Source organism: Petromyzon marinus, chromosome 26 (assembly GCF_048934315.1).
Source record: "Petromyzon marinus isolate PM22_M1 ecotype Great Lakes invasive population chromosome 26, UKy_Petmar_22M1.pri1.0, whole genome shotgun sequence".
In the NCBI taxonomy this organism is placed as follows: Eukaryota; Metazoa; Chordata; class Hyperoartia; order Petromyzontiformes; family Petromyzontidae; genus Petromyzon; species Petromyzon marinus.
Window position 1 is genome coordinate 8,974,693 of NC_133692.1, and position 12,296 is coordinate 8,986,988.

General features: G+C 42.9%; 1 protein-coding gene across 1 annotated transcript in view; it reads left to right on the forward strand.

The window, feature by feature from the left end:
- The first annotated feature begins 5,169 nt into the window (after window positions 1-5,169).
- The window catches only part of METTL9 (methyltransferase 9, His-X-His N1(pi)-histidine), a 30,306-nt gene continuing 23,179 nt past the window's right edge, over window positions 5,170-12,296 (forward strand). The window contains exons 1-4 of the mRNA XM_032960891.2: window positions 5,170-6,241; window positions 8,564-8,754; window positions 11,287-11,496; window positions 12,070-12,257. Of these exons, the coding sequence (XP_032816782.1) occupies window positions 6,053-6,241; window positions 8,564-8,754; window positions 11,287-11,496; window positions 12,070-12,257 (778 nt within the window). The 5' untranslated portion in view covers window positions 5,170-6,052. The remainder of the gene's footprint in view (window positions 6,242-8,563; window positions 8,755-11,286; window positions 11,497-12,069; window positions 12,258-12,296) is intronic.

Consider the following 12,296-nt stretch of genomic DNA (forward strand, 5'->3'; position numbering starts at 1 on the left):
ACAGCAACACTGCTTGTGTTTACCATTTTTTTTTATAAAAAAAAAAGGTATAACGGTTGTGTATAGATTTTTTTCATAGCCTTGATGTGCACAAATTGTTATCCATTTTGCGAATATGGTGCTTTCGGTGAGGTTCTATTGTGCAATAATCTAACATCCATGGATACAGCTATCGCTTGTGCTGCTGCTGGTGGTGGAAGGGCGTCCTCCACTCGAGGGAGCGCTGCGTGATATTTTCCCCTTACGCTTCCCCACACTGCGTCAAGGACGGCTAGAGTACGGTTACTCACTCTTTACTACAAAATTCGCGTGAGATTGCCCATTGACTGCGATGTACCCCATTTGTAACGCGGCAGTTTCACATGTGAAGTTTGCAATCTTTCATCACGCACGGATATTTTATGGGCCAACCAACCAGGCAGGTGAACAGGCCATTTTAGTCTTTGCAAAAAAAAATACGTTTACACGCACACCACACACAAAAAACCCCAACACGTACACACATGCCCAACCATCACATGGTTCTTCTGCGGTCATCTGGAACGCTATGCACTTTTAAATCTAAGTTAAAAACTCATTTCTTTAGAAATGCTTTTTGTGTTTTAGTTTGTTGTCCTCCTCCCGCACCTCCTATTAGCACGGTTGGTTACGTACGGTGCGAAAGAAGTTCAGAATACATGGCAGATACTACTGTATATAGCCCAAACTTCCGCGGATATCCACGGAGCCCTGTTTTTTTTTGTCAGAGTTTAAAGTTCGTCGGGTTTTTTTTCGTTTGGAGTAACAATGCTGCTGGGATGGGTTTGTGGAGCAGGGGGATGGGCAGCCACTTTGGGAATTCCTACAAAGAGATGGGAGGGGGGCTGGGGTCTAGTCACGCGTGATGGCTGGGCTGTGTGTGACCCTTTAAATAAACACTGCTGTGTGCAAGTAAATATTTTGATCCGCATGAGAAAAACACCAACACCGGTGCGAGTGCATGGCCGCTAATGTACCATCAGTTTCAAGGATGCGTATGTACTTGAATGTAAAACACATGGATGTCTAAGTCCGCCACTGTATGTGAACCATTACACGCATTACAGTTGTATTTGTTGTGATACAAGCTAACTACTATGATCTGTTTCCCTATTGCTCACGACTTATATAATCCGAGATTTTGTTTCATCCCGATGTAATGTGAAATCTTGGATAACCCCGCAGATAACATGCTCTGCAATATTGGCCAACCACATCAGCACGGCGAAGATGAGTTCTGTATTCTTCCTGGAGATCTCATGATCGAAAAGTCACCAACCATTCCTCTCGCTGACATTTAATTTCTGTTTTGTTTTCACTTGCTCACCGAGGTCCAAGATGAGCGCTTACCCTTTGCTTATTTGAACAGAGGGACACTTTGACTTTGTGTTATAGTGTTACAACTGTGTTCTACACCGCATGGCTCGCATTCTTGCAAAGCCTGACCTATGACCCTGAGAAGTTGGCTGGCGGACAATGCACGAGAATAGCCAGTGGGTGACATCAGATTGACGAGTAGCAGCGCTAGACCAGTAGAGAATGAGAGAGGATGTAATGGGGCTGATGGAAAAGGACACTTTACAACTCTGAGCTAACTGGGACTGCCATCAATAAAAATGATATGCAATGTTAATGCATGCTGTGTTAGAGTTGAATGAAACTAGTAGCATAGCGTAATATTGAGATTAACTTATTCTTTTTAGGGTTACTGCGATGTCAGGAGACGATATTAAATACCACGAGCTGATGATTGCATGTCAGTTTTAATTAAATATTGTACTGTATTGATGTCGTGTTTTGCTGTACTTCAAGTGCAAATAGATTGCTAAACAATTTTTAATCTGCAGTTCACTCAACATACGCCTGCTATACGACTTCGAATAATTTCATCTCTATCTAACCTATAAGGCTTTGAAACGCATACACTATGAGTTACACTAAACCAATTGTATTATCAAATGAACGGTGGAAAGAACTACTTAATATAACCTCAAATACTAAAAAAAAAAGTTTGGCAAATCCCAAATTTTATGGGTGATAGCTATTTTTAAAAAAACTAAAATACTATTGTGTACTTTACAGTAGTTTTTTTTTAATTTACTTTATCTGTCCCAAAAAAATAATCAGCAACTATAATCACGATATGCCGCAATTTTTTTTTTACGGATGACCCAATTACCGTAGTATCGCCATATCGTGGCAATTTTTAATAATACAACACACGCATTAGTACAGTACTTAACAATAATGTACTGTGCATAACTCTAGTTATAATATAAATCGCTTTTATTTAACATAAATATGCTATACTTAGCCTAAAAACATCTACATTATCTATTCAACATTAATAATTCCTGTGAAAATGTGTTAATTAATTATTTCGTCATTGGTGAGGATTGTATGCAGCTGTGAATAGAGTTGGGATGTGAGAACTGATAAGAGGCTAATATATAATGCATCGGTGTGAATGTGTCAGCTGCTAACTCCTTCAAGTGGAAAGTCGCCAAACGAAGCTCAAATAAGTCGTTCATTAAATTACCTTAAAATACGTAATATTAAAACAAACTTTTTTTAAAACACGCTTTAATGAAATGTACCGTACTATTAATGGAAGAACTCCACGACTCCAGGAAGTGGCCCCGAAGCTTGCCACAACGTAAGGGGCCCGTGGTGATTTACAGCCAACGTCAGTCGAGCGTGGACAATTAGACCCAAGCCGAAACATAACATATAAAAAAGAATGTTTAATTTTTCTATTATTATTAATGATAGAATATAGTATTGTCATCAGTATGACATAAGTATACCAAGTTTGCAGTCGATACCACATTGGGAAGTGGGTTAAAATTGAGTTACAAGATTTGAGGATACAACAGAGTGAGTTAAATAATAAAAGCGTGTAAATAATAATAATAAAAAGTATCGACAGACGTGGCAAGATGAACCTTCTGATTGGGATTTTAGCCATCAGCACACTGAACCTGCAATCCAGAAGTTCGCCGGTTCGATTTCCCGGCGCGACAGTTTAACACATTGACGCGTTTCTTAGATCTCCCTGCCTCTTGTCAACCCAGCAGTACAAACAGGGGGCAGAGTTAGCCGATGGCCTGGTTTGCGTGATGTGGGCTAAACGTAAAGTGTCGGATATATTCCACCTCGTCCAAGACGTCTGACCAACGTGGAGTAGGTAAGTTGCCTCCAGAGCTCCCTTTAGTGGAGTCACTTCTGCAAAGAAGTATGGGCAAAGCAAAATTATTCAGTCCTGCACCTTGAACCTTTGACCTGTCGTCGTGAAAATGTCACTATACAAATTTGCTACGTATTATTACACATCGTACGCGGATACAGGATCCGTAGGAAATACTGTACCCAGATTCATGTCACTGTAAAGATCTTCATCAAATCAACGTTGGATGAGGATAGTCTTGGCCATACTTCACCACCCTGGTCTGTGTGGGTTGGTGAAGGCGAGGGGCATAAACGTGAGGCCATAGAAGTGTAGGACAGCGGTTGCTATTTATCCACTGCCCTCGAAACCTTAGCACACACCAGAAACGTCCAAAACAACCGGTTTTATGCGTGGTTGCCGCCCATCAAAGCACTATTCAGGCTCAGACCTGCTTAGCTTCCGAGATCTTACGAGATCTTACGAGATCGTGCGCATTCCGAGTGATTTCAGAGAGATGATGATGAGGCTGACTTGGCCCTGGGTGGCGTTTGAGCAGAGACACTTCCGCTTAACGATTCTATATACACTCACAGGATGTTCCAATAAGTAGGAAACATAACTTCGCTTAATCTAATCAAAACGTATCCACAGTACCATGTTCTCATGATTTTGAGAAGCGTTGTCCAGTACAGTATACTAAAGCAAGCGTTGGGGCTGTGTCTTATAATCGGGCAGGTGAGTAGTCACATTTCTATAACTTTATTTTTGTATCACACCCGGCAAAATTGTTTGAGGTGCGTCTTATTTTCCACATCGATTTAGAATCTGTCTAATATGGTGGTACAGATTGAGTAATGTGTCGTTTTCAAAAACATTTATTTTTATTTTTCTCTAACGGCTACCACTGAGCACCATGTGAACATAAAATAACCGTTGCTTTTACAGTTAATCACTACCGTTAAGTGGATGTTACATAATATTCTTGATTCTTTCGGTAAAGTCACGTAGAAGGGAAACAATAAAATAATAATAAAAATATTAAACAATAAAATTCTCACGACGTTTCGACTGCAACACAAGCAATCGTCATCAGGTGTGAAAACCACAGCAATACATTTTTGAATATAATGTCACGTGCAGCTTATTTCTAACTAAATGCATTCACGGCGTCCCAGTTGGACAAATCATGAATAATGTAAACTATGTCACATTTTGTTTGTCTTTGTTCGCGAGTTTTGCGAAGGTTCTGGAATGTGTCGGATCTTGTCATCAACCCGCACTGGCGAACGTGTTCAGTCAACTATGGCTAGGGTAGGGCCTCACTGAATTGACACGGCTAGGAACTCTCACCCATGGTCCAAAAATATGAATGTGAAGAGCTATATCTTCAATTTACAAACTCTCCTGTTACAAATAAGTGCAATGGTTGCTCTTTAGGACCATACAAATAATAGCATGTACAGTAAGTGTATTGACAAATGGTTCTGAATATGTTATGTAACTTAACTTTACCAGGTAAGGCCCACTAAGCTATATAGATCTTTTTTTTCCAGAAGCGACCTGGCCGCAAATGATAGCTCAACGAAGTGGCTTATCGTGTTGAAATTTATAGCAGCCAAATACTCCACACGCCTGATGTTTATTCTAAATGTGGAGGGAAAAACCGGAGGACCCGGAAAAAAAGTCCACAGGACCACGGGGAAAAGAGACGAAAACTCCAAATATACATCGAACCCACGACCTCCTGTATACCAGGCGAGGTAGTTAACACCTCGCCGTTGCATTCGTCCCCATCTATTTTACAAACGTCTTGTACGGTATTCGAAGGAACGTGGGCCACGTAATACAATAAACGAGAAAAAGTGTCGCCTAGGCAGCACTCTTCCAAGGTGACCGGCTCTAACTCGGCTTCGTTAGGGGTACGCCTTTAAACACTGTGTGAGAGCGAGCGGGTAGCCTTTAAGAAACCACGCGCTCCGATTGGTGGAGCAGTCGACAAATAGGAATCGCCGCAGGTCAAAGCATTTAAAACTCGTGGACATCACGATAAGTGTCCATATTTACGCTTTAAAACTCTGGTTTCTCGCGTTTTGTAAGCGTGCCTTAATTTACGATCGCGTCACGGAGACGGCTTAGCAGTCCACGTCGGTGTCGTGTACATTTACACAAACTGTGATTGTGTACCGTTTTCCGGAAAAAAAAACATTTTTTTTCGATCGGCCCGCGTCGCCTCTGCCGCCGTGGGGTCGGCTCGCCGGCGTGAATTCTAGGCGAGATCGGCGTCCAGCGAGGCTTGAGCAGGCCGTGCGAACTTAAGGGTTCGTGCGGCCCCTCGGCACAGATACGGGGGCCTTAGATAGACGAGAGGGACACACGGAGATACAGACAGTAAGGAGACGGTGATAGAGACACGGAAAAACAAGGGTCAGACAGACGTAGACAACTCTGGTTGACAGCAACAGAGCAGGTGTATAAAGGAGACACGTACGGAGACGGCAATACTCGCCGAGAGAGGCTTCTAAATCACAGCCGTGTAGATACGGAGAGAAGAAACAGACACGTAGGTAATGACAGGCAGGGGATGAACCAAAGAGAGACGCATACAGGATCATATAGGCAATACTGAGATACACATTGGCAGAAAGACGCACTAAGAGAGACCGATTGACTCCTTGAAAATAGATCAAATAGACAAGACGGAGAAACCCCAATCCAGGAATCGCGTACGTCTCTCTCCAACTTCATACTTCGCGGCCGCTCACGTCAAGACCCCTGCGTCTGTTGAAGGCTGAGCAGGCCGTGTGGACCTCAAGGGTGACGACGGTGAGTAATCATGGTGATGATGACGACGACTGTGCCGCTGCGATGAGAGCTCTCGTGCCTCTGCCGTTCATCTGTTTCCTGGCCCTGCTGTGGCTGCGCGTCATGTGGACGGGACGCTACCTCCGCAAGCCGCTCACCCGCTCGCTCTACATGAGCGCCATGGGGCGAGTGGGATTGACGGGAACCCACGAAGACGAGGAGATGGCGGGGACGAGGTCCAAGCACGGCGAGGTGAGGGTCCAGAAGGACAGACGGTTCCATTTATTCTAGATTTAAAGCTTTCGTGACTGCTAGGATCCACACTCCAGCGCTGTCCTCCAGACAGTCTCGTCCCTTCACCTGATGAAGGCCGCTTGTGTTGTGGCCGAAACGTCGTGATTTTTTTGTTATTTTATTTTCACCTATGTGACTTTACTCAATAGAACCAAAGAGTATGTAAAGTTCCATTTATTTTTCATCGTTAGTTAGTTCCACTTATTTGGTATAGCCCTGTGAGCCAATTCGGCTCTTGAATCGGGTGCAACCGCAACAAACAAAAAAACTAAAACGTGAACAAGAAAAAAACATCTTAAAGTGACTGTGTGTGACTGTGCAAACAGAAAATCCAGGAAAAAAACATCAAAATATTCCTGAAAAAGCACCGTACACCAACGCTGTGTGCAAAAATCCCAGTGGGATGCAAGTCAAACAACAACAACCACAAGAGAACTAAGATTAAGGCCATCAGTCTAACTCCGTACTACAATAAACAAAAAACAGGGCAACCAGTAACAGAGCCAAATCACTGGTAAGCTCGTGGCAGTAATACAGGTGGTCGGTAAGGACCTCACATCAATATTGCATGTGAAGCCCATTTGTCAATCCACTGTTGGATGAAGGTCTTCAAGGTTGCGTGCTGGTAGGGAGGATTATGTGATTATACTTCACGCTGGTCAGTGCGAATTGTTGACGGCGGGGAGAAAGAGAAGAGTGTGCATAGAGGTACAGCACTCGAGTGGCGTTTGCCTTTGCTGTTCACCACGTATCCAGCTGCAGAGATCTTACGAGATCAGACTTATTCTGTGTGATTTGCGCACAGGCCACCATCGGTGGGTTATTACATATCAACTGGAGCAGAGGTTCACAGCTGGCTATCAAATGTGACCTTCAAACAACAACAATATAAAAAAAGTTATATAAACAGCCAAAATTACGGCACCCTGCCAAAATTACGGTCCCTGACTGATGTATGAATGAGCCTTCAAAAATTGGAGCCACGAAAATCGTGAGGTTTTTCATAATCAGCCTAAACCCTTCAGGGTGTGCACTCTAATTTCAACGTGATCGTTTCAGAAATGTATATGTAAAATACTCGGTCAAAGCGTTATTTATCCACATAGCTTTATTAATACCAGCCTCCCAACCCCAGTGTGTCAGCTGTCCCTTTTCAAGACAACGCCACGTCACGTGAAACATTTAGTCCAGTTACAGAATGGTCCCATTTTAAGGACTTACACCACCAGTAGTATATGCCATTTAATACAGGTAGTACAGAAAAAACTATCAGTTGCTTCAGGAATATGAATAGAAAGGAAGATTATAGTTACTCTTAATTTCCAGGAATTTAACGTACTGCATTATAGTGCAAGCCGGTTACTCACGATTGTTTTGCCTGTACCACACTTGCACACAGGAACACCTTGTGACTAAGTTTCATTTAATGATTCTAATTTACATATTTATAGTAAATTTTCTTTGAATTCTTAATCACTATTTGCAGCACTTAATCTTCCAGAAGAGCTGATGTAGGAACACATCAAACACAGTTGGTTTTTCTATTGCTGCTTTTGAGATACATTTTTATGATCAATATATGTAAAGCTTTAAAAGTTAATAATGTAAAAATCCTGGGTCACGTGTGGTCTGACGTAAATGATCAAGTAAAGTGTTTTTTATTAAGTGTTTGAAAGAGGTTTTTTTTGTAACACGTGAATGAGATTAACATTTTCGAATTATGTTAATGTATTCCAATGCTCTCGCATTTTGTATTTTCCCAATTCTAATTTTCAATTTTGCATCACCTTTTTGGACCCTGCTTCAGCTTTCTCTATTGCTTGGACAGTGTTTCTCTATTAATTTACTTAATGCTCATCTTCAATATTCTTTACACGTCCTTTTCCATTTCTTCACCGTAGCTTCTTACCTTTCATCTTATCCAAAAACAAAACATGCAAATTTTGTTTCTCCAAGCAATAATCTCTCCACTGCTGGATCTCACAGTTTTGGGATGTCATCCATCTCGTTCTGCAAATGAGTTAATCTCATTATTCCATCTCCCTCCTTTGGCTGCCATTCTGTTACTCGTATTACCCATCAGCCATCACTCCTACCAATGTGCCCTGTATAAACCCACTTGTAAGTCAATAGATGTCCTTAATTTTCATTTTTTTCTATTTACATTTCTGCTTGACTGATCACGTCTGGATTTGAATTAAAGATGACGTTCTTTGATGGTACTTTAAAATATAAAATGTAACTTGTTAGTTTTATGTGTGTGTGCGTCTGTGTAAATAGTGGTACACAGTGAACCAGTCGCTGCTTCGAGAGGACCTGCGTGCACTGCTGCAGGAAAATGAGCTGGACGCAAGCACACGCGCTTTCCTAGCCAACAGTACCACCAAGTCAGGGTGGCTCTTCACGCAACTCTACTACTCCATGGTCTCTTCGCTGCTGGGTTTCTTTGTGTCGCGCACGTCTGTCAACGGGTGCGCCATGTCTCAGAACATTAACTCCCCTTCCATCCCAAAGACCCTCCAACCTCAATAGGACCGAAGTCACTAATTATTGTCATCTTCAATCCTTTTTCGTTACCTTTGCTACAAAATTATATTACACTTGCATTATCGGCATCATGTTACGAGATAAGGACATTTCTTTTCACCATAAACACTGCGAGTTAGTTCCCTTCGTTTAACAAAAAAATGGGCCCAGAAGTTGACTTCACGGAACTACAGCACTTCTGAAGTCCCTTCTTTAGCTACAATAAGGGCACACCTTTAATATGGCCTGCAAAGAGTATTCATTACATGTCAATCGAATCAGATTTGGCACTCTCTTCATTACTCTTTGGTTCTTTTCGGTAAAGTCACGTAGGTAAAAATAAAACAACAAAAAATCACGACGTTTCGGCCACAACACAAGTAGCCTTCATCAGGTGAAGAAACAGGACTGTCCAGAAGACAGCGCTTGAGCGCAACAGTACCACCAAGTCAGGGCGCTGTCTTCTGGACAGTCCTGTTTCTTCACCTGATGAAGGCTACTTGTGTTGTGGCCGTAACGTCGTGATTTTTTGTTGTTTTATTTTTACCTGCGTGACTTTACCGAATAGAACCAAAGAGTATGGATCCTTGCAGTCACGAAAGCCTCAAATCTAGAATAGACTCTCTTCTTTATTGTGAGCATCAGTTCTCCACCATCCTTTGTTGCTGGAGGGCAGCTGCCTCCAACTGTCTGGTTTTGTGTTTTACAAAGCCTCCTTCACAGAAGCCGAAATTGATTTTGCTTATACCAGTAGTTAGTCTACTCAGCTCTAAGTCTTTCTGTTCCACATTAGTCCATCTCTTTTGTAGCCTTTGCCACGTCCATTTAGATCTCTCTATCAAGCCAAATTGAAGCTGCTTGAGCATACAGTGACTGGGCCTACATGACCCAGCCTGCCAGAGGAGGTCACTGATCGAATTTTACAGATATTTAAAGTAATCTGTGAACTTTTTCAGCTGTGTGTTATCAGCAATGCCATTGAGAGAAAGGGTGACAGATGGTTCATCACCATCATGGCACACTTACTTCCACCACAACAAAGGTGCCCCTGGTCTGGTGGAAAAGGCTCGAACCCCTCCACCATAAATGTTATTACCAAGGGACCACGGATAGGAAAATAAAGTAGCACATGTATACATATATACAGAAATGTTTACATGCATGAATGCACATGTGTATACATACACGAATTTTGAAAGCTAAAATAAATTATGTGCTTTTATAACAGTCTTAGCTTTAATTTGATACCACATCATTGTGGCAGAGCTTGTACTTGCAGAAGATATTGGGATATATAACAATGTACATATCCGTGGAGCAAAAATGTGGAGTGTGCCCTTATGGGAAATGTGAAATAAAACAACTAGGCAACTGTTGAGCTTTGTTCACCAAACTAAACCATTTGCCTCATCAAGTGGCCACACTCCATGTGATGCAGTTTTTCAAGAGAAAATCCTCTAAATGTAGTGCAGAACAGCATGCTTTTATGTCCTTAAATGGACAGTCTGGACATGTTAACAGTGAAATATTTGTATATAAAATAGTTACAAATAAAAATCAGTTTTATTTGGGTTTTTTTTTTACTCAAAATTTGTTCCCGATTCTCGAAGGGCAACGTGTCATAAAATAATCCTGGAGAACTTTCGCAGCGCATTGTGACCCCGTGTACCCAAGAATGGCTGTGCTCAAATTATTTGGACAACTTCTGAAAATTGCAATGAGTGGCCTTTCATATTTATTCAATGGAGGGCACGCCTTCCCACAATGTTATGAGAGTGATGTTCCATGATAATTAATGTAATATTTTAATTCCCAGAGCTTAAATGTAAGAAAATTAAGTTTCTTAACTCTTGCTGCCTCATGACTATGATCATGATCAATGGCGGAGCCAGAATTTTCAGGTAGGGGGGGCAACCCCTCCAACAATTAAAAATTATAGGTGTTGTTAGTAAGTAGGAAGTTGTTAGTAAGTAAGGAGTTGTTAGTAAGGAAGGACTTGTCCCTTGCTTTTTATTCGACGCATGTGCGGCGATGGCGCAGCCATTGGTCGAGGGTCGAATTAGAACCGCGTTGTGTGATCGGCATCGCGCTCGCTGAAGGTATGCGTTCAGGAAAGTCGTGTACTGTATACGCAGCTGCGCAAAATTCTGAGTCACTTATAACTGCTTTGCCGTTACTTATTGCCACTTATGGACTCAGACTATTATCCTATCATCTCATAGAGTCCCTGGTACGTAATAATATGCTACACAATGGCAGTGGGGGTTGCAAAATGCCGATTTATTACTAATAAACCCCAATGATCCAATCGAAATTGGGGATTTCGATCGGATCATTGGGGGGGGGCACGTGCCACCCACCCCCTCCACTGGCTTCGCCAGTGATCATGATGGTGATGAAGATGATTGTGATGAGGAAGATGATGTTTATGATAATGGACCATGATTGGATGCCCATGGATGTGGGAATGTCTGCAGGGTCCTGGGCCGCGGCTCCATGTTCGTGCTGTCGGCAGAGCAGTTCCGGCGTTTGCTGGGCATTCCAGACAGCTGGCGTGCCGACTCCCTGCTGGATTTGGGTGCTGGTGATGGGGAGGTGACTGCCATAATGGGAGCGCACTTCAAGCAGGTGTTCGTTACTGAGGTGTCGCCCACCATGCAGTGGCGACTGCGCAAGCGCGACTTTACGTGAGTCATGTTACGGAGGAGTGGGTTAGAGTCGGGATAGGTCAGATGGCTGGGTGGCTGAGAGGTTAGATCCCTGAGGTGGCACTTACGAGGTCCTAGGTTTGAATCCAGGCAGCTGCTTGTGATTAAACTGCATCCTCAAGTATAGTGCAGTCTAGGCATAAACGTTTTATGTATGCTGGAAGAACGCAGGTATCCAGGTCAAAGCTGGGTGGCATCACGTCATAAATTATTTTTCTCGACTCCACTAATACTCCTGTTTTCCATGAGCATGTTCCTCCTATTATCAGCGGTGTTTTTCTGGAAAAGAGGAATTGAGCGGAAATTTCCCCCGTTAGTCCACAGCTACGAAAAGTGTTTTTCCAGGTATTTGCAGATAAATGGAGTGACAGTTTCCTACTATTATTCGTGTGTATTTGCAGCTTTGTGGTATAACATTCCACCATCGTGTTTTGTCACTCTCGTGATTACCCACAACCCATTGGCCTTAATTGATAATATGATAACCTGCTGCAATGTATGGCTAGAGAGGGATTTTTTTTTGTCTCTGTGGTTTCTTTGCTGTGCACGCAGCGTGCTGGGCGTGACAGAGTGGAACATTGTGTATGATCGGCCCTACGACTTGGTGAGCTGCCTGAATCTGCTGGATCGCTGCGAGCGGCCGCTGACGCTGCTGCGCGAGGTGCGACAGGTGCTGCGGCCTGGCTCAGGGCGCCTTCTGTTGGCCGTCGTGCTACCCTACAGGCCCTATGTAGAGCGTGGTGAGTGGAGTCCTTTATTGTCTCAGTTGCAACATTGGA